Consider the following 23,934-nt stretch of genomic DNA (forward strand, 5'->3'; position numbering starts at 1 on the left):
ATATAGTCACATACTGAGGAGCAATATCCCAATTTGTCTGTCATTTGGTTTTTAAGAGCATTAGCAACTAAGGCCATATTGCTCCAGGGATATGCGGTGGTCATTCCCTGACCTTTCCGCATCCTCCGTATTTGGTGGTCACGGGCTCGAACCACGGTCTAATCAAGAAGTGTGTGCTCCGCACTGCTGCTCCTGCTCACCTGGCTACGGAGGCGCCCACCAATTTGTCTGAAACAAAATAATGAACCAATGTATACTTACCTGCCATGACTTAGGGAAGTGAAACTTGGGCACTCACCAAAAGAATGGAAGAGAAGCTGAAAACTAAACAGCAGAGAATGGAACGAATTACATTAGGAATCAGACATGGATTATGCAGCAAACTTAAGGACATTCTTATCAAAACTAATGAATTGAAACGGACTTCGGTGGGACACATAGCTCGAAGACATGATGACAGATGGACTAAGAAAATAAGAGAATGGTACCCAAGAGGATCTAATAGAAAACCTGGATGACAACAACAGAGATGGACAGATGAAATTCAAGAGTCCATGGGCAGTAAATAGATGCACATTGCACAAAACAGAAAGAACTGTAAAGTTGCCGGATAGGCCTTCATCCTGCAGTGGATTGAAAATGGCTGATTTTGAAATTGGAGTATTAGTGAGTTCCCTAAGCATTGATTCTGTAAATAAGAACATTTATTCATAAATTTTTTTATTTATTCATAAAATTAACTGTATTAAGTTTTATAAATGTAATTTTTGGCATATTAGCATTAGCATTAGTAGAGGCATTTGATGCAAGAAAGCAAGCTTATGCAGCATCAGCCAAAAAAAAAAAAAAAACAAAAAAAACAAATAAATAAAAAATAACCACTTCCACTTCACCCCTCTGTTCGTTCGAAATACCTGTCCAGCTGAGCCTTAAACTTATTTAGGCTATCAACTTCCACGACAAGGGATGGAAGTCTGTTCCACCTACCAACCACCCGCTGGCTATAGGCAAATTTCCGCACATCTATCCTACATCTGTCTTTCCTCAATTTGAATTTATGCCCTCTCAGGTGATTATTCTGAGCAAGAGGAAGAATCCCATCAGCATTGAGCATGCTCAAACCATTCAAGGCTTTGTACACCTCTATCAGATCACCTCGCTGGTGCCTAGTCTCCAGACACTGTAATTCGCAAAACATAAGCCTTTCTTCGTAAGAGCACCCCTTTGTTCCATTCACTAATCTTGTTGCCCTTCTCTGTACTCGTTCCAGCAGCTCTACATCCTTCTTCAAATGAGGCCTCCAGGCCTGTATACAATACTCTAGGTGTGGCCTGACCATTGCTTTATACAAGGGAATAATCACCTTATCCCTGCTAGAAAAATTCCTATATATCATTGACAATACACCATGAGCTACTCTTGCAGCCCATCTGCACTGCTCAGAGAACTTCATATCTGCCTGCACAACCACCCCCAGGTCCCTTTCATTCTCTACCACTGTCAAGGCTTATGTAGTACCACAGAATTGATAAGTTGTTCTGGGGTTGCCGTTTCCCATATGTAGTACTTTACATTTGTCAATGTTAAACTTCATTTAACACCTCTCAGCCCATCTGCTCAACCTTTCCAGATCCTGTTACAGCAGAGTAGTGTCCTTGACAACCCTGCCAACCTTTGTATTGTCTGCAAACTTGGACATTAAGCTTGATATATCATTTATAAATACAGAAAACAATAAAGGACCCAATACTGAACCCTGAGGGACTCCACTAATAACACTAGTCCACGATGTGCCTTCTGCCTTCGCCTGCCTAACCTCCTTTGTAACTTGGTTACAGATCAACTTGTATCTATCATAGGCTTTGTGTCACGTGTTAATTTGTATATATCCCATGCATTTTTCTTCTCTGCCATATGCCTCATTAGTTCATCTGACATCCATTTAGGCCTAAACCTTGAACAATATTTCTTAGTTGGTATGTAAAGCCTAGTAGCTTCCAAGATAAGTTCTTTGAATGATTCCCATTTTGAATTTGCTGTTGGTAACATCATCAGTTGATCCCACTGTATAGAATTTAAATACTGTCTCAGTCCATCGTAGTCACCTTTATGAAAGCAATACCCCTTCCCTTTACCCCTAATGGTAGTTACCTCTAAGTAACTCCCACTTCAGAACACTGTGATCACTGCCACCTTGTGGTTCCTTTATCTGCAGATTTCATAATGAATGAAGAATCACTACTGATAATCAGATTAAGAGTATTATTGCCTCTAGTTGCCTCTCGAACATGCTCATGTAGAAAACAATCATCCAATAAATCCACAAAAGCCTTGCTAGTGTGTGAGTGACCAGCCCCCAAATTCCAGTCAATATCTGGGAAATTAAAATCCCCCATTATAAGACTCTGATTTACTGGCCCACTCTATTTCTCTGTACAGTTTCTTATTATACTCATCAGAGTCATTAGGCCTATAGCACACTCCTACTCTCAATTTTGATCTCCCAATGCTTATGTCACACCAAACTGACTCGACACTGCACTGTCCAGCGATGTCGACTGGCTTCACTTCCTTGGATTTTATGTGTTTCTTAAATAATAGCATAACCCCTCCTCCCTTCCAGGCTGAAAAAAATTCTACCCCTTGAGCCCTGCACAATCTTTCCAGGGCCGAACTGATCGACAGGGCTCTCATCATATACTCCCTCGAATATATATATATATATATATATATATATATATATATATGCTCAGTGCCTATTATCTTCATCATGTCTGTCTGTCTGTCTAAATGTAACAAAGGGTCTCGTTTAATGTTTTTCAAAATTTAATGAAAATCCACACACACAGTGTGTGGATTTTCATTAAATTTTGTGTTTTGTGCTTGTTAAAAATATTTGTCAAGTCAAACCAAATTTCATTTAAATCAGACAAAAGAAATCCGGCAAATATTTTTTTCCATACAAATTATATGGCAAAAAGAAATTTATAGATTAAATGTAGTTTTAGGTCATTGAGGTTGTCACAGACATTCTCTCAGATATGCCAGACAAGCTGTATTTGGTACCTGGGAGTTTAAAACACTGATGGAACTGATATTCAGGTGACACTCAAGTCAAGTGGACCCAATTTCGGCGAAGTACGGACGGTCTGTGACAGCCAAATCCTCTGCTTGCACCTTCACGATGGTGGGACTGTTAGTAATGCTGGGTATAACTTCCATGCACAAGTACATGGTGGGTGACCACCCAGATGTGAACCAATGTAAGCAGGGGTCGAGGTGTGGCACCCACACCACATGGAGGAATACCGCCCCGCTATGTTACCAGGCAGTACCGGTGCAATACCACCACTTTGCTTATTGGAGGCTTGAAATGGTGGAACCCATGTTTAGTCTCTAGAGCTAAGTTCCGGTCAATCCTTCCCTATCTCTTCCATCATGCAGTATGATTGATGACTTTTGAGGTTATGATGAACATCGTGGTAAGATCCAATATTCCTTAAATTTCGAAGGTACAGCTCTAAAACAGTGTTCGCAGGCCGGCCGCTAGTTAGTACACCGGACTGAACCTATTGGTAACTCTCTCGGAGGCTTCTGGATCAGCTAGTGTATAATCTTGCTACCTCTACTCTGCCAGATAGTGACTGGAGGGAGTCCGATCAGTGTGTATGCAGGGAGCATTGTCGAGGCCACGTTATGTCAAGGATCTGGGTATATTCTTACCATGTGTACGCCATATCCAAAAACTTTGGATATGGCCAAGTTTTTTGAAGAAAGTGGTCCCACCCGCTTTTTCTTACTATTGAATACACCATGAATTGTCAAACTAATAGAGCAAGCTTATCTGCAAAAAGATCTAAACCTCCCAAGCACTTCCTAATTCATTTCACAAATATATGTGGTCTCGATTCTAATCTCAACGATGTCCATTTCCACTTGCAGTCTGCCAAACCCCATGTACTTTTTCTCATAGAATCTCAGTTATCGGTTGATCCAATTAATGCTCATCTCAGATGCACAAATTATTCGCTGTATGATTCCTTTCGCCTCAAAGTTGGTGCTTGTGCATATGTCCATTCTGATATTCCTGTCAGAGACTTGCCAATTTGGAATCTCCTCTCTTTGATCTTCTCTGGCTTAAAATCTCTCTAAGTCATTGTGTCAAATTCATCTGTTGTCTCTACTGTTCTCCCAACTCCACTAATCACTTGGAGCTCTTTGACTTCTTCTCTTTGCAACTTGACTTTCTCCAGTCCAACTTTCCTAACAGTGAGGTAATTTTCCTTGGTGATTTTAATGTTCACAACTCCAGCTGGCTTCCGTTTTCTAGTCACACAGACCCAGCTGGTCGAGATGCTGAGGCTTTTGCAATTACTACTGACCTTCCACAGCTTGTTCATTTACCTACAAGAATACAGGACAATCCTAATCATACAGCCAACACGCTTGATCTTTTACTCACAAACAACCCTTCTAAGTATATGGTTGAAGTGAGAGGTCCTTTAGGCACTTCAGATCACAACTTGGTTATTGTCTCTTCTCCAATGGAGCCTTTATCTCACGGCTATTCCCAACCTCGTGTTGTTTGGCATTACAAGAATGCAAAATGGGATGACCTGCAAGATTTCTTTTCATTACCTTGGTCGGATTACTGTTTCAAAACTTGTGATGTCAACGTTTGCTCAGATCGTGTCAGTCAAATTATTCTTGCAGGAATGGAATCCTTTATCCCACACTCCACTTTAAAATCTCGTCCTTTATCTAAACCTTGGTTTTCCAATAAATGTGCTAAGGCTGTTCAAGAGAAGAATGTTGCATATCGTAATTGGCTTGTTTCTAATTCTTCAGTTTCATTTTCTGCTTACACCAAAGCTCGCAACAATTGTAAAGCAGTTATTAATCAGTCCAAACTAGAGTTTGAACAGGCTAAGAGTAGAAAACGTGCTTCTTGCCCTAATGGTAGCCAGCTTTCTGGTCTCTTGCCAAAGCTATTGGCCACAACTTTTGCCCATCTCTGCTCCCACCTCTGTTCAAACCAGATGGTTCTGTTGTCACTTCAGCCAAGGATAAAGCTGACCTGCTAGCATCCCATTTTTCTTCCAACTCAAGTATTAATGATTTTGGTAAAACACCTCCCACCATTCCCAACACGCTCCATTAATGATTAATGATTAATGATTTTGGTAAAACACCTGCCACCATTCCCAACACGCTCCATTCAATGCCTCCTGTGATCTTCTGTCAAAAGAATGTCGAAAGATTTTTGACGAATCTTGATGCTAAGAAAGCTCCAGGTCCAGATGATATTTCTCCACTTTTTCTCAAAAGCTGTGCTCCTGAACTTACTCCTATTCTTTGCTGCCTTTTCTCACTTTCTTATTCCAAAGGTGTTTTTTCCTTCTGCTTGGAAATTTGCTCATATCCAGCCAGTTCCTAAAAAGGGTAAAGTAATGGAGAAATCAATTAACCGCCAACTCTTAAACTACCTAGAAACCTTCTGTCTGATCAATGATTGGCAGTATGGATTCGGTCAGTGTCGATCCATTGGTGATATTCCAGCTTATGTTACCCATTTATGGACTAATTCAATGGAGAGGTTTGGCGAAACACAAGTAGAAACACATCTCAAAGGCTTTCGATCGTGTTTGGCATAAAGGTCTTCTAAATAAGCTTCCATCTTATGGTTTGCCAACTGTTTTTAGTAATTGGTTATCCAGTTTTCTCTCTGATTGCTCACCGAGGGTGATGGTAGATGGCTCTCTGTCTTCTAACTTCTCCACTAAAGCCGGTGTCCCCCAAGGTTCAGTTTCACCCACTCTTTTCCTCTTGTATATTAATGACCTTCTTCCATTGACTCGAAATCCTACCCATAGTTTTGTCGATGATAGCACATTGCATTCCACTTTCCATTTTGAGAAACCTTGCCCTGCTCAATCAGCTTCAACTTCTAGAAAATCTGCTACCAATGCCGATCTTCAGGTAATTCTCCAGTGGGGCAAAGACAACTTAGTTGATTTCAACCCTTCTAAAACTTGGTCTTGTCTTATATCTCACAAAAAGGATTCTTCTGCTCCTATGCTTATCTTTGGTGACGCCTAGGCAAAATGATATATCTCTTTTGAGGATTACCCTGACTTCTAATCTCTCTTGGCACAAGCACATTACAAATATTGCTTCCTCTGCACCTAGAAAACTTGGTTTTCTCTTTTGCTCTCGGTGTTACTTTTCTTCCAAACAGCTGCTCACTCTGTATAAATCGCAAATCCACTCTACGATGCAATATTGTTCCCACATCTGGGGTGCCCCCCCCCCCCCCAAAACCTCTCTCAGGCTTCTTGATTCCATTCAGAAGAGGCCAATTAGGTTATTATGCTGCATGCCTCTTCTACAGGTACTTCCACGGGCACTGTTCTTCTGAATTGGCTTCTATAAGTCCCGCTCTCTCTTTGAAAACAGTCCGAATACGTGTAGCCACCAGCCAACATCCATTTACTGTTCAACTTCAAGCTCACAGAACCAACTTTTCATATTCCTTGTTTATTCATTCAACTGCCGTTTTCTGGAACAACCTTCCTTCATACGTATTTCCTGAAAATTACTGTCTACAGAAGTTCAAGTCCAATGTCAACAAATATCTTCTCAACCTCCAACCCAAGCACGGTACTAAGTACTATAGGTTCTAATACCTCTTGTGTTTGGGGTTTACATAAAAAAAGAAGTTTTAATGCAGTACTGTTAGATTATTAGCATTAGACAGTTTGTGCATGTGATGTCACTTGTGAAGAGATACATATACAGAGAGAAAAGAGATTTAAAAAATATATATATAAAATAAAAATATGAATAATATAGGAGGATAGTAATAAGTATTATACAGTAATTAAATTAAATGGCTAAGTGGTTTAGAGAATGCAAATCTATAGTTTTATTAAGTGTTCTACAAAGTTCTCATTAATTAATTGATATAGAGATAACTATATTTACTTTTCATTTCTATTAATAACACAGAAAATGGGGGGGGAACCCATTTAGTTTAAGGGAAAAAATCTAGTGTGCTAAATAAATGAAATGCACTGTGTAATTACCTAGCTTTTTAAAAATATTATTACAAGTGTTTAGCATAAAATTCCTTTACATAGGATAAACACTTGGTCGCACCAAGTGCAAATCAGTAAATGGGTTGGAGGTATTGATTCCAGCAGCTTCTGTTTCCATCCCCAGATGACAAACAATGTATTTCTAATATATGTGGCATGCTGCAAGAAAAAATTGTCCACCCATGACAGAGATACTTGACAGTATCTTTTTCTACTATGAACTACTTCATCAACAGTTTTATGTGAAGTGAAAGTAACAAGCCTTTTTCAGGTCTTTCACGCTTGATATTTCTGATGCCTTACATCAAGCTGACTGTACATGGCCATTGCTTTTATTTACATTCAATCTGCACAAAAATCAGGAACTTCGTATAACTGGATCATTGATTCAGCAACACTGAGGCTTGGGCAATGACTTGGGCTTTATTCAATATTTAAATCACAGTGAAATGTGATCCAATTTCAATGACTCACTTAGGTTTTACATTAGCATTAGCATTAGTAGAGGCATATGATGCAAGAAAGCAAGCTTATTCAGCATCAGCCAAAAAAAAAAAAAAAAAAACCCCACTCCCATTTCACCCCTCCGTTCGTTCGAAATACCTGTCCAGTTGAGCTTTAAATTTGTTTAGGCTATCAACTTCAACAACAAGTGATGGAAGTCGGTTCCACCAACCAACCACCCGCTGGCCAAAGGCAAATTTCCGCACATCTATCCGACATCCGTCCTTCCTCAATTTGAATTTATGCCCTCTGAGGTGATTATTCTGAGCAAGATGAAGAATCCCATTGGCATTGAGCATGCTCAAACCATTCAAAGCCTTATACACCTCTATCAGATCACCTCGCCGGTGCCTAGTCTCCAGACTCTGTAATTTGCAAAACTTAAGCCTTTCTTCGTAAGAGCAACCCTTTGTTCCATTCACTAATCTAGTTGCCCTTCTCTGTACCCGTTCCAGCAGCTCTACATCCTTCTTGAAATGAGGCCTCCAGACCTGTGTACAGTACTCAAGATGTGGCCTAACCATTGCCTTATACAAGGGAATAATCACCTCCTTATCCCTGCTAGAAAAATTCCTGTATATCATTGACAAGACACCATGAGCTACTCTTGCAGCTCGTCTGCACTGCTCAGAGAACTTCATATCTGCCTGCACAATTACCCCCAGGTACTTTTCATTCTCCACCACTGTCAGTGTAGTACCGCAGAGTTGATACGTTGATCTGGGGTTACTGTTTCCCATATGTAGTACTTTACATTTGTCAATGTTAAACTTCATTTGCCACCTCTCAGCCCATCTGTTCAACCTTTCCAGATCCTGTTGCAGCAGCATAGCGTCAGTAGTGTCCTTAACAACCCTGCCAACCTTTGTATCATCTGCAAACTTGGACATTAAACTTGATATCCCATCATCAATATCATTCATAAACACCGAAAACAACAACGGACCCAACACTGAACCCTGAGGAACTCCACTAATAACATTAGTCCACTTTTAGCAGTGTCCATTGATTACCACTCTCTGTCTTCTGCCACTCAACCATCCCCTTATCCATAGCAGCAATTTGCCTCCAATGCCACACTGTTCCAATTTGTGCAGTAGTCTTCCATGTGCAACAGTATCAAAAGCCTTTCTAAGATCCAAATATATAATATCAAAGTTATTCCCTGCATCCAGTTCTTTTGTGACTACATCATAGTATCCAATCAAATTGGTCAGGGAAGACATGCCCTTAACAAAACCATGCTGCGTCTGAGCTATAACTGAATTCTTGTCTAGATGATCCTGCAGTGCTTCCTTAACCAGTGCCTCCATTAACTTACCTGGAACAGAAGTTAAACTAACAGGTCTATAATTACTTGTGTCAGCCTTTGATCCTCCTTTGTGAATTGGGGTTACATTTGCACATCTCCAGTCTATGGGTACCTCCCCTGAGTCCAAAGAAGCTCTCATAATTATGGCTAGGGGTTTGCATACTTCCTTTGCTGCCTCCTTTAATAGGATAGATCCCATCCACCCCAGGTGCCTTTTTTATGTTTATCCTCAACAATCTCCCTCCACTTTCCTCTCAGTTATTACAAAATCATCCAGCTCACTGCCAATGTTTACTTTACCTACATCATTCTCCTTCCTGAATAACTCCTCATGCGTGAATGTAGATGCAAAATACTCGTTTAGATTGTTAGCCACCTGAGCAGGATCCTCAACTGTTGAACCATCAATATCCAGTGGACCAATCTGATTCATCCCTTTCCTTCTCGAATTTAAATATGTAAAGAACCCTTTTCTGTTTTTCTTTGCATCCTTTGCCAAGGATTTTTCGTAGTCTGCCTTTGCCTGCCTAATCTCCTTTGTGACTTGGTTACAGACCAACTTATATCTATCATAGGCTTCCATGTCACCCATTAATTTGTATGTATCCCATGCATTTTTCTTCTCTGCCACATGTCTCATTAGTTCATCTGACAACCATTTATGCCTAAATCTTGAACAATATTTCTTAGTTGGTACGTAAAGCCTGGTAGCCTCCAAGGTTAGTTCCTTGAATGCTTCCCATTTTGAATTTGCTGTTGGTAACATCATCAGTTGGTCCCACTGTATAGAATTTAAATACTGTCTCAGACCATCATAGTCGCCTTTACGAAAACAAAAACCCTTCCCTTTACCTCTGATGGTAGTTACCTCCTTGAGTAAATCCCACTTCAACACACTGTGATCACTGCCACCTAGTGGTTCATTTATCTGCAGATTCTTAATGCATGAAGAATCACTACTGATAATCAGATCAAGAGTATTGCTCCCTCTTGTTGCCTCACGAACATGCTGATGTAGAAAACAATCATCCAATAAATCCACAAAAGCCTTGCTAGTGTGCGCGTGACCAACCCACAAATTCCAATCAATATCTGGGAAATTAAAATCCCCCATTATAAGACTCTCTGATTTACTGGCCCACTCTATTTCCCTGTACAATATCTTATTATACTCATCAGAGTCATTAGGCCTATAGCACACTCCTACTCAATTTTGATTTCCCTATGCTTATGTCACACCAAACTGACTCGACACTGCCCTGTCCATCGATGTCGACTGGCTTCACTTCCTTGGACTTTGTGATTTTTTAATTAATAGCATAACCCCTCCTGTCCTGTGTATCCTTTCTATACACATTGTATTCTCCAAATTCCAGTTCCGCATTACTTATATCTGTGTGACACCACGTCTCTGATATCCCAACAATATCTGCCTTTGATGTTTTGAGCAATACCTCAAATTCATCAAATTTATTTACCAAACTCCTAGCATTGGTGTACACGCAGGTATACATGCACCTGTTTCTATTCTTAGCTACCCTAACACAACCCATGTGTTTACTTGTACCGCAATGACTCCCAGCAGTCTCTGAAATATCCTGCATCTTGTTTTTCAGGCTTCTGCTCATTTCAATAGAAGCAGTGCAAGAATCACTTCCACCTCTGCCAGTGGCTACTGTTAATCTATTAGTCCTTGTATCCCCCCAACTAGCAGTTTTCCGACCCACCTAACACTGCCTCGACAGCATCAGCAATCTCTCCTGTTAACAAGTACAGTCCAGGCTGAAAAAAATTCTACCCCTTGAGCCTTGCACAATCCCTCCAGGGCCGAATTGATCGACAAGGCTCTCATCATATACTCCCTCCTATCGTGTCTGGGCAGAATTGCAGACACTTTCAAATTCAACCCTAATTCACAGCTTTTTTTCAACAGTGACCTGTACTTGCTAAGTAATTCCGCCGGTCTCCTACTCTTAATATCATTAGTGCCAACGTGTACAACTATATAACCTTTTGTGCCCTTAAAAGATGATATCCGCTCTACAACGTCATCAACCTTTGCCCCTGGCAGACATACCCTGGTCCTATTCCACCTATCCTTTTTACAAAGCATGTTCCCCGTTTCCCTGACAATAGAGTCACCAACAACTACTAGTTCCTGTGGGACCAGCGCATTCTGCCTAGGAAGCTGACTGTACATGGCCATTGCTTTTGTTTACATTCCATCTGCACAAAAATCAGGAACTTCGTATAACTGGATCATTGATTCAGCAACACACTGAGGCTTGGGCAATGACTTGGGCTTTATTCAATATTTAAATCACAGTGAAATGTGATCCAATTTCAATGACTCACTTATGTTTTACATTAGCAAGTAAACTTGACACCTTGCCAACCAAATCTAGATACCATTTTTGGAATCAATATACAAGAAAGTAAAATATTTAAGCAAATAAAACCATTGCAAGCCAGATAATTTAATAGCTAAAACAGCTTGGTGTATTTAATAAAAATAAAACAATTTGCTTTATTTGAAATGAAATGATGGCAAAAAAGAAGGAATTCAAAAAATTCAATATAAAAATTTTTAATAATTTTACTTCATTATATACAGTCATACAAAATTTATGTAACCTAGCTGAATGAACAAAACAGTGTTTTCATGGTATGAAATATTTTACATATGATGGCAGATAGACTTGAGCTACAGGTTTAAGTACCACAGTTTCCTTTCCACCTATTGCAATAAAAAAAGGGGGGGTACTGAGTACTAAAACATACTGTTCACTTTTAATTGCTGTACATATTATTCATATATACAAAATATACAAAAGTTACATTACCAACAACTTTACACTTAATCACATCCAGGTACTGGGGAATTAGGTGGTGGGTACGGCTTACAAAAACTTCTCTCTGTGGTTGAAGGTGATGGCGGGCAGCTCATCCAGTTTTCATCTGATAAATACTGACTTCTAAGAGAAGGGGGTGGAGGTGACGGGTGAGATGTATAATAAATGTGATGTGTCCTTGATGAATATGGCTCACTATCATCGCACACATCTGTACTACAGGGAGATGAATGCTGAAAGCGACTCATAAATCGATAATGCCGATATGATCGAAGTGAAGAGGGAGCGTGTGATGAACAGCAAGCACTACACATACATTGTGACTGAAGAGTTACTGGGCTTGGTGGAGGATTAAGTGTTTCCTGAGGATATGGTGTGCCATTAGAACTACTTGAAGATGCCCCTGTGATGTGATTCCTGTCATATGTTTGCCCACAGCTACTATGTGGGAAAGACATACAAGAACTAGTTGCTCCACCTATGGTACTACAATGCCTCATTACTGGATGTTGTTGTTGTTGTTGACCACTGACAGCAAAAGAATATTTTGGAGGGTTAAGAGGTTTTGATGACATCATCACATCACCAGTATCTTCATTCTCATTATGACTTTGAGTCTTTCGTTTACAGAAGTATGCAAGGAACCCAATTAATATGATGATTACAACTGCTATAATTATTCCAACAGGATATTTAGCCTTTGACTCCATTACATCAGTTCGTCGATCCACAAATCTCTTACAACTTATGGGATTTTCATCTGAACCATCAATACAATCCTTTTCATTATTACACACAAGAGATATATGAATGCACTCACGAGTAGATATGCAGAAAAACTGATCTTTATGACAACAGTTTTCATCACTATGGTCCTGACAGTGTGGCTTTCCATCACATACAAGTTCATGATCGATACAATCACCGTTACTGCACCTAAACTGTCGGGGTTTACACTCTGGACAATTCATCTCATCTGAAATATCTTCACATTCTGTAATACCATCACAACGCCACTTTTCAGGAATACAAGGTCCTCCACTGTGACACCTAAATTGATCAGGAGGACAGGTTGGAGGACTGATACAAGTTTTTTCATTATTAGATAATATTAACTCCATTGGACACGAGCATTGTTTCTTCCCATTTTTACCAACAAGGCATAAGTGAGAACAGCCGCCGTTATTTATGGTACATGAATGATTCAGCATGTGTATCAAACTTAAATAACTGACTGCAACCACATCCGTCAAATGAGATACTCTACTCTGCACCTGATGTCTGTTTTTACCTGTAATTTTATCTATCCTTTCTATTACTTGCTGGTCACGATCAATCCAATACACATAACTGCCATGAATAGTTAATGATATGGGTTGTAAGATTTGATCCGAAAGAAGAATTTTCCTAATTAAGAAAACAAAAAACATTAACATGACAAATACTAACATACAATATATGCATTTATACTTAATAACATAAAAGGGAAATCGATTTGTAATTTATCTACATACAATATGAATGAAATTTATTATAAACATATAATGGGAATGTCTTTAGTATTATGTAATAATTGTGGATTTTCATATTTAGCAGAGGCATACGATGCAAGAAAGCAAGCTTATGCAGCATCAGCCTAAAAAAAACCTATTTCATCCCCTCCATTCGTTCCAAATGCCCGTCCAGCTCAGCCTTAAATTTATTTAGGCTATCAACCTCCACAAAAGATGGAAGTCTGCTCCACCAATCAACTACCCGCTGACTAAAGGCAAATTTCCACACATCTATTCTACAACTGTCTTTCCTCAATTTGAATCTATGCCCCCTCAGGTTCTTAATCTAAGCAAGAGGAAGAATCCCATCAGCATTTAGCTTGCTCATCCCAATCAAGGCTTTATACACCCCAATCGGATCACATTGCAGGTGCCTACTCTCCAGGTGCTGAATTTAATTATTAAAATTAATTGAATAACAAAAATTAAATTCTGTTGTGAAAAATGCATAATTTACAGTAAGGAACTAGTCTTGCAGCCGGTGACCTTCAGAATTTTATTTTTGGTTCCTAGCCAAAAAAGGTTAGATGCCACTGATTTAATGCTTTCCAATTTTTTCAAACACTACTGTCTTTTTTTTTGGACTCATTTGTTTACAGGAGAGCTAGTAAGAATATGAATATACAGGTGACCCCCGCTTAACGCTGATCATTCGTTCCGGAAAAACAGAGCGCTAAGTGAATCCGCGCTAAGCGAGCGCCGCTTTCCCATAAGGTAACATATGTATTTGTGAGCTGCGGTTGGTGCCATAGGATATTTCCTAATCAATAATAAACGATAATGAAAAGATGCACAAATGTCGGTCAAAATATTTAATATTCAAATATTTGCACATATAAAATATTCTGCATTACATAGTATAATTATGTGGTAACTACTTGCGTCTCAAAAGTAAACAAAATTCCAATTAAAATAATGAATTTAACTGATTTAATTTAATGGATGAATTTAATCATGAAAAATGTGTGGATTTTGAGTTGAACTTTGGCCCTCTTCCAAATAAACTAAAAGGGGTATTAATTTTAAATGGCCCGCAGCGTTACCACCCAACAATAAAGTCAACCGATCCTTCGACGCTTTGAAACTTGGCATGTTTTTTGTTCTTTCAATATGAAACTTCTTTTAGGCATTCGTTTCCACAAAAGTCCTGCTTCATCTATGTTAAAAACTTGTTGAGAAGTATAACACATAATACCACTCTTCAATAATTTTAACAAGTTCTTTTTTGAAAGTTTCGGCTCCTTAATCTGCACTTGCGGCTTCTCCCGGGATTTTAAATCTATTCTACCAGTTTTAAATGGTTCCACATTTTTTTTTTTTTAGGCGAGTTTTCTTCAGATCATCGTATTGGCTAGTCTCTTTCTCTCTCTCTCTCTTTTTTTAATATTTAACTTAACTGAATTCTGCATTGGAATATTATCTTCAAAAAAATTAGTCTTTCCATTTCAATCCTAATAGCCGGTCTAGTCCTAGTTGCTTGCAGTGGAACAGCTATCTTTCCCGCTGCTAAAATTAATTCTTTATTTTTTCATAATTGTTCTTACAGTTAAATTTGCGAGTCCTAAATTATGGCACACATCCGCTTGTCGTTGACCGGAACGATTCGCTTCAAAACGTCTAATTTAATTTTCAAATTCAGTCTTTTTCTTACATTTATAGTCTTCGTTACTGCGCCCAGACATTGTTGCATTTTCATTCCTGTCGGTCATTATTAGCTCTTCGAAAATATAACTGCGTTGGTTGAATTAATTATGATACAATGTTCAAGTAAACTGTCCGTTACGCACGATGTCTAATACTGTACTGAGTGATGACTAACTAGACTTCGGATAAATGCATATAACGCAAATATTACAAGCAATATATTTGATCATTTTTTAAAATGTTGATCTCGGAACTACGTAACAAGTGACTGTACTTAAATTAGCGTGAGAGAAAATTTCACTGAGCGTGGGAAAATTGCTCAAGTCGGTGTGGGAAACGTTTTAGTGCTGTTTTGCTATTCATTTTCAAGCTATCGACTCCATCAAATGAAACGATTTCGTTAAATATGTCAAAAATGTAATCTGTAAAAGAGCGTTATAGTGATCTGTGACAGCGTTATAGTCAGATACGGGTTATAATATAAGAACAGCGTTATAGCGAATCAGCGTAAAGCGAACCGCGTTATAACGGGGGCCTGCTGTATAGGAACTGTATAAAAAATTTTATACACAAAATATGCTCATAATTTTAAGTTTAATGTACAACAATAAATTGAAATGCCAGTGAAAAAGAGTATAACATGATGGGGTTTCATGCACATAACTTCAAATTTTCGTACGCATAATGGCAGACACTGTGTCAAATAAATATACTATAACTTTAAACACATGTAAGATTGCATGTTATACCATGATATAATCACATTTTGGTCAGTTCTTGATTTGTGCAGGTGCCTGTTGCTTGCTGCCGTGAAATCTCCTTTGTCAGTATTTTTCACAGGAAACGGGAAAACACTAACAAAATCGAGGGAACATGGAGTGCTATTAAACGGCAACTGTCATTAAGGAAAGTAAATGATCAGTTCGACTCCTACCTCGAAGAGTATATGTGGCGAAGGAAACATTCCGGCAGCAGCGATTTAACTATGGAATTTTTAAAAGCTGTGAGCTTAGTGTAATAAACCTGAAACCGAGGATTGAACGAGGACACCCGACCGATGAGGTGAGTGGTTTTTCATTGTCTCAGTTCAATCTGATTGTTTTTCATAGAAATAGCACAGAAAAATGGGCGTTTTTGTTTGTTTCGTAAAATTTCCCCTAAAATTATCTTTTCTTTTTCAGCCTTTCTCACTGTTAATGCTCGTAAAATAGCATAGAAAAACGTGCATTTATGTTTTTCATAGAAACATTTGTTTGTTTTGTAAAATTTCCCCTAAAATGACCTTTTCGTTTGCTTTTCAGCCTTTCTCATTGTTAATGCATGTAAAATAGCATAGAAAAACGTGCATTTGTTTTGTAAAATTTCCCCTCTATTTACACTTAAATTACCTTTTCTTTTTCAGCTCCAATTTTGTGGGTGGAAATAGCGGGGGTTAGGGGTGGCAGCCCCCACCAAAAATTAAAAAAAAAAAAAAAAAAAAGAAGCATTTATGTGTTCACTGGCATCAGAAATTATTGTTGTTAATGCTCGCGAAATAGTCCAGTTATGTACGGGCGAGAAGAATGAGTGATTGCATTTCGTGTAAATTTTTGTTTCTTGGTTTTTTAAAAATTGCTTTTTCTTCATTTGTTTTCAGCCACCACATATTTGTTGCTGTGCCAAGTGCCGTCTGCGTGTCATTTCAAATCCACCGGGCGAGGAGAGGAGGGAGAACGCAGTGATTGGGCGGAGTCACAACCCGTCAATCATTGCTTTCCCCCCTCCTCTCCTCGCCGCCATTTTTGGTGGCTGTACCCGATATTGAATCTTTACCCTTTAATTTAAAAAAAAAAAAAATTTTATTTATTATTTATTTTTTTTTTTCTGAGGCTACCGCCCCCATACCCCCGTCTCTGTGGGGGCTGCAGCCCCCACACCCTCGGATTTATTCAGCCGAGAACAAAACTAATAAACAAGTTCTTTGTTTTTTTAATTTTTCGGTTTCGTATTGCATTTCGTAAACCCAGAAAAATCTCAGCATGCCTCGTGTTTCCAGGGCTGGTAGGTACATGGCACGGCTGGAACACAGTGAGTGTCAGTGCCGTCTGTTAAGGAGATCATGTGACACACATAATAGCAACAAATATGAAGAGAGTTATTTAACATGGAACTTGTAGACCTAATGGTCCATTCCCAAAAAATCACAGCAAGTGGTTGTTTTCAGAAAAAGTATTACAAAACAATAAACAAATCGGGTCTTAAAATGAACAGAATTTGGTTGTGTTATTCCCCAAAATTGGATGCAGTGTATTGTTCAGTTGAAAGAAGTAGTATATCTTCATACTAGGAAAATGGAAACTTTTACCACTTCTGTGTCGTTCAACAGCAAGTATAACAAACATAAGTGGGCATGCGTACGTACAATGTTGTATAGTTCAATGTTGATTGCCAAGTGACACAGTAAAAATTTAATTTCATTGACTATCAGAAGGTTTCCAAAATACAGAATATTGAATGTTGAAAAATCACTTCTTTTATTCTATGCGACTGAAGCAAATTTGATATGCCTGATATACTCTGTGTCATAACATTCATAGCATTAGCAAAGGCACATGATGCAAGAAAGCAAGCTTATATAGCATCAGCCAACCCCCCCCCCTTCTCATTTCACCCATCCACCTGCTCCAAATGTTTGTCTAGTTCTGCCTTGAATCTATTTAAGCTATCAACTTCTACTGCAACAGATGAAAGATTGTTCAAGCAATCAACAACTTGCTGGCTAAAGGCAAACTTCTGTACATCTATCCTACAACTGTCTTTCCTCAATTTGAATTTATGCCCTTTTTCTGCCTTGAATTTATTTAAGCTGTCAACTTTTACGACAGATGGAAGTTTGTTCCAGCAATCAACCACCCGCTGATGGCTAAAGGAAAACTACTGCACATCTATCTTACAACTGTCTTTCCTCAATTTGAATTTATGTCCTCTCAGGTGATTCAGAGCAAGAGGAAGAATCCCGTCAGCTGGATATCATTGAACATGCTCAAACCATTCAAGGCCTTATACACCTCGATCAGATCACCTCGCAGGTGCCTAGTCTCCAGACAGTGTAATTTGCAAACCTTAAGCCTTTCTTCATAAGAGCAATCCTTTGTTTCATTCACTAACCTTGTTGCTCTTCTCTGTACTCATTCCAGCAGCTCTACTGTCCTTGAAATGAGGCCTCCAGACCTGTATGCAGTACTCAAGGTGTGACCATTGCCTTATATAATCACCTCCTTATCACTGCTAGAAAAATTTCTGTATATCATTCATAAGACACCATGAGCTACTCTTGCAGACTGTCTTCACTGCCTAGAAAACTTCATATCTGCCTGCACAATTACCCCCAGGTTATTTTCATTCTCTACCACTGTCAGTGTAGTACTACACAGTTGATACATTACTCTGGGGTTACTGCTTCCCATATACAGCATTTACATTTGTCAATGTCAAACTTCAGTTGCCACCTCTCAGTCAATCTACTCAACTTTTCTAGATCCTGTTGCAGCAGTGTACTGTTATTAGTGTTGTTAACAACCCTGCCGACCTTTGTATTGCCTGCAAACTTAGACATTAAGCCCGATATATTTACCCCAGGGGTAATGCTCCAGGGCTTGGCAAACCCAGAGTCCTAGAGCTGGATATCATTATTCTTCTCTTTATTGGATTCCCTTCTACTTCTGACTCGCGTGCTCTCTCTCTCTCTCTCTCTCTCTCTCTCTCGGTAATGTGGGAATGTTTTTTTTTTTTTTTTTTTTTTTTTTTGGCTGGTGCAGCATAAGCCTCAGGCTTCCTTGCATCATATGGCTAATAATAATAATAATAATAATAAAAACTGTATACAGCCAGGCCGTGCATAATACAAGTGTGATTAATGCATTTTTCAGTTATGCAATTTGAAAAAATTACACCACTTTTTACTTTACGCGATGCAAATTTCCAGTTAACGCAATCTTTTTTATGTGATAGTTGAAAAAGATTTGAATTGCGAGCTTGTTTATTGGCCGTAAGTGTATAACGGCCAATAAACAAATGCTTGCCCACTGCCCACCTCAGTGTGTTCCTTCGGAAGTAGACATATTTAAAAATTCTTAATTTTCTACCCCTGTTAATTATGGATAAAAGAAAGAATTAACACCATCAATGATTACAATAAAAAAAAAAAGTTATTACTTTAGCTGAAAAACTTGAAGATATTAAAAAACATGAAAGTGGTGCAAACCATGCGAAAATCATAAGAGATCTAGGATACAGCAAGTCTACCAAATAAACTACTTTGAACTGTAAGGACGAATACAAAATACCAGAAACAGAACTCCAATAATGATTGCAATGGAAAGCCTTTTATCAATTTGGATAGAAGACTACAATCAAAAAACAATTCCATTATCTAAGGACAATATTCAGAGCAAAGCAATTAACATTTTTACTAAGCTCATAGAAACAAAATACCAAGGGGAGACTGAAACGTTTGTTGCTAGTTCAGGGTGGTTTCAACATTTCAAAAATTGAGCAGGACTGCATAATATTAAAGTAACAGGGGAAGCTGCTAGTGCTGATGAAGATGCCGCAGCCAAATTTCCTGCAGAATTGGAAAAAATCATTCATGGTGGTGAATACAACAATCAACAAATATTTAATGTAAATGAAACATGCCTATTTTGGAAACGGATGCCAACTAAAACTTATTTGGCTGCAAATGAAGCATCCCGACTTGAGTATAATGTCTCTAAAGATCGACTAATGCTTTTATTATGAGGTAACGTTGAAGGTGATGTTAAATTGAAGCCTATGCTTGTGCAGCGTACACAAAATTCTAGGGCTTTAAAAGGATACAGCCATCAAACTCTTGCAGTCATTTTGCGTTCAAATAAAAAAGTATGGATGACCAAAGCCCTATTTGAAGACTGGTTTACATCTTATTTTTGTCCAACAGTTGAAGCCTATTGCAAGAAAAATAATCTTACTTTTAAAGCTCTGTTGCTTTTAGATAATGCATCTGGACATCCTTCTGTACTTGGTGACTTATAATGTGAAAGTTGTTTTTTTACCGGTAAATACAACTTTGTTATTGCAACCCATGGATCAAGGGATGATTGCAACTTTCAAGGCTTACTATCTCTGTAGAACATTTGCACAACAGGAGACAATGCAATTTCTGTACCAGTATTTTGGAAAAAATATAACATACAAGTGGCCATTGAAAACATTCATGCAGCAGGGAAGAAGTGACAGCGCAAACGATTTACTGGCTTTAAAGATGCCGTTCAAAACATTATTGAAGACATAACTAATATTGGTAATGACCTTGGTTTCAAAGGCTTGGGTATGGCTAAAGTTCGAGAATCCAGGAATTTGCATTCAGAACAGCTAAGACAACGATCTCCTTCAAATAGAGAAACAGCATGCATACGAAGAAGTTGAAAAAAAAGAGTGTGAGCCAGATGAAAATGTTACTGCAAAGGAGATAACGGCAAAAGAACTAGGCAAAATATTTTAAATCGCAGAGAACCTTAAACAAAAAGTTTCTTCATTATGTATTTTATGCAATAAACATTTAATTCTATAATTATTTTTATTATATTTTACATAGTATACAGTTACAAAGTTATTTAAAAGGTATTTTTAAAATTCTTTATGGACATTCCTGAAGGTCACATACCAATTATAATTTTTCCTATTGATTATTATATTTGATTAATGCGCTTCCGTTTTACGCAATGCGCTCACGAGATGAATTAATCACATTAATCGAGGCCAGCCTGTATATATATATTATTTTTAAAAATATGTTTATATACATAATAAGCAGAAATATATACTCGTGGAAAATTTGACATTTCATGCACATATGAGTATTTTTAACCGGAAAATGGAAGAGGCTAATAGAAGAGTCATTTTTTATCTAGAACACTTTTTTTCCCCCAATTTTTGGGGGCATTAATAAGTTGCTTTTTTTTTTTCTAAAAATAAGTGTAAAAAACAATTTTTTAAGTAGAGTGTTAGTTATCCGGAATAAATAATATTAGACCTCTTCCAGATAGCCAAATTTTCTGGATAATCGGATGCAAGGTAAAATTAAATAAATCCTGTTTTATATAGCATTAGCATTAGTAGAGACATTTGATGCAAGAAAGCAAGCTTATGCAGCATCAGCCAAAAAAAAAAAAAAAAACCCACTTCCACTTCACCCCTCTGTTCGTTCAAAATACCTGTCCAGCTGAGCCTTAAACTTATTTAGGCTATCAACCTCCACTACAAGGGATGGAAGTCTGTTCCACCAACCAACCACCCGCTGGCTAAAGGCAAATTTCCGCACGTCTATCCTACATCTGTCTTTCCTCAATTTCAATTTATGCCCTCTGAGGTGATTATTCTGAGCTAGAGGAAGAATCCCATCAGCATTGAACATGCTCAAACCATTCAAGGCTTTATACACCTCCATCAGATCACCTCGCTGGTGCCTAGTCTCCAGACACTGTAATTTGCAAAACTTAAGCCTTTCTTCGTAAGAGCACCCCTTTGTTCCATTCACTAATCTTGTTGCCCTTCTCTGTACTCGTTCCAGCAGCTCTACATCCTTCTTCAAATGAGGCCTCCAGACCTGTATACAGTACTCCAGGTGTGGCCTGACCATTGCCTTATACAAGGGAATAATCACCTCCTTATCCCTGCTGGAAAAATTCCTGTATATCATTGACAATACTCCATGAGCTACTCTTGCAGCCCGTCTGCACTGCTCAGAGAACTTCATATCTGCCTGCACAACCACCCCCAAGTCCCTTTCATTCTCTACCACTGTCAGTGTAGTACCACAGAGTTGATACGTTGCTCTGGGGTTGCTGTTTCCCATGTGTAGTACTTTACATTTGTCAATGTTAAACTTCATTTGCCACCTCTCAGCCCATCTGCTCAACCTTTCCAGATCCTGTTGCAGCAGCATAGTGTCAGTAGTGTCCTTGACAACCCTGCCAACCTTTGTATCGTCTGCAAACTTGGACATTAAGCTTGATATACCATCATCAATATCATTTATAAATACAGAAAACAATAATGGACCCAACACTGAGCCTGAGGGACTCCACTAATAACATTAGTCCACGATGAGCAGTGTCCATTGATTACCACTCTCTGTCTCATTGGGGGCATTAATAAGTTGCTTTTTTTTTTTTCTAAAAATAAGTGTAAAAAACAATTTTTTAAGTAGAGCGTTAGTTATCCGGAATAAATAATATTAGACCTCTTCCAGATAGCCAAATTTTCTGGATAATCGGATGCAAGGTAAAATTAAATAAATCCTGTTTTATATAATGTATTAAGGTAAAAGAAAAAGACTTTAAATAATTTAATTTTATTTTTAGTATTAGCCACGAGGTGTAAGGAAGTCCTAGGCATTTACTGCACTAGTCAAAACAACAACAATAATAATAGACAAGAAAATAAAATGCCTATTTGATAGAATTTGAAAAAAATGCCTCCTTGAATAAGTGTCTATCCAGCCAACCTGTGAATTTCACCAAGATGTCAGCCTCAACCACCCATGGAGGAAAGTTATTCCAGTAATTAACAACTTGCTGGATCAGAGAAAACTCCCTGAAATTCAGTCTCCCCCCCCCCCCACCCAGTAATTTGAATTGATGGCTTCTATTTCTGGAATCATTTAAACTAGTGAAAATTCCACCTTCATTCATTTTACTTTCATCTCTCAGAACCTCCTTATACACTTCAATCAATTATTAGTATTAGTATTAGTAACGGCCGCATGGTGCAAGAAAGCCTATGGCCTATGGCAAAAAAAAAAAAAAAAAAAAAAAAAAAAATCCGAACAAAACAATGATAAAAACAAAAAAAAAAAAATAAATAATAATAAATAAATAACTAAATAATAATAATTAATAAATAAAAAAAATAAAATAAAAAGGAAATTAAACCTATCATCCTATGTGCTTCCCTTACCCGAAAGTACTATCCAGATGACCTTTGAATTTCCCCAAACTGTCGGCCTCTACCACCCATGAAGGCAACTTATTCCAGTAATTTATAACTCGCTGGCTAAAATAGAACTTCCTGCAATCCAATCTAAACATTTCCCCCCGTAACTTGAATTTATGTCCCCTAGTTCTAGCATCATTTATAATCTTGAAAATTTTGTCCTCATTCATTTTACTGATGCCTCTCAGAGCCTTAAACACCTCAATCAAATCTCCTCTAAGGTGTCTAGTTTCCAAACTCTGCAACCCACATATTCGAAGTCTTTCTTCATAAGGACGCCCTTTTGCCGATCTCACCAGGCGAGTTACCCTTCTTTGCACCCTTTCAAGAAGCTCGATGTCTTTCTTCAGGTGCGGTCTCCATACTTGAACACAGTATTCCAAGTGTGGTCTAACATAAGCCTTATATAATGGGATTATCACGTCCCTATCTCTACTTGCAAAAGTTCGATAGATCATCGATAGGACACCATGGGCCTTCCTTGCAACCTGTTTACAATGCTCAGAGAATTTCATGTCTGACCGTATCGTAACACCCAAGTCCCTTTCCTCCAGTACTGGCTTTAGTTGAACTCCACCAAGTGAATAAGTTTTTTTGGGATTACTGTTTCCCAGGTGTAATACCTTACACTTTGTTGGATTAAAGCACAGCTGCCATTTTTCTGACCATTCCTGAAGTCTATCTAGGTCTCTCTGAAGAAGCTCAGCTTGACAGTGATCATTAACTACTCTCCCAATTTTAACATCATCTGCAAATTTAGACATCACGCCCTCTATCCCTTCATCAATGTCGTTTATGAAAATTAAAAACAACAGTGGTCCTAATACTGATCCTTGGGGAACCCCACTTCTTACATCAACCCAATCTGAGGAATAGCCATTTATCACAACCCTCTGCCTCCTGCCCTGAAGCCATCCTTCTATCCATCTAAGGATTTTCCCAGTGATTCCAACCTGTTC

At 38.4% G+C, this 23,934-nt stretch overlaps 1 protein-coding gene across 1 annotated transcript in view; it reads right to left on the bottom strand.

The window, feature by feature from the left end:
- Positions 1 to 11,588: 11,588 nt before the first annotated feature.
- arr (low-density lipoprotein receptor-related protein 6) overlaps positions 11,589 to 23,934 on the bottom strand; it is a 324,124-nt gene continuing 311,778 nt past the window's right edge. The window contains exon 18 of the mRNA XM_090386404.1: positions 11,589 to 13,172. Coding sequence (XP_090242530.1) covers positions 11,771 to 13,172 — 1,402 coding nt within the window. The 3' untranslated portion in view covers positions 11,589 to 11,770. The remainder of the gene's footprint in view (positions 13,173 to 23,934) is intronic.

The sequence above is a fragment of the Mastigoproctus giganteus genome, chromosome 12 (genome assembly GCF_048544385.1).
Source record: "Mastigoproctus giganteus isolate SK-2022 chromosome 12, ASM4854438v1, whole genome shotgun sequence".
Lineage (NCBI taxonomy): Eukaryota > Metazoa > Arthropoda > Arachnida > Uropygi > Thelyphonidae > Mastigoproctus > Mastigoproctus giganteus.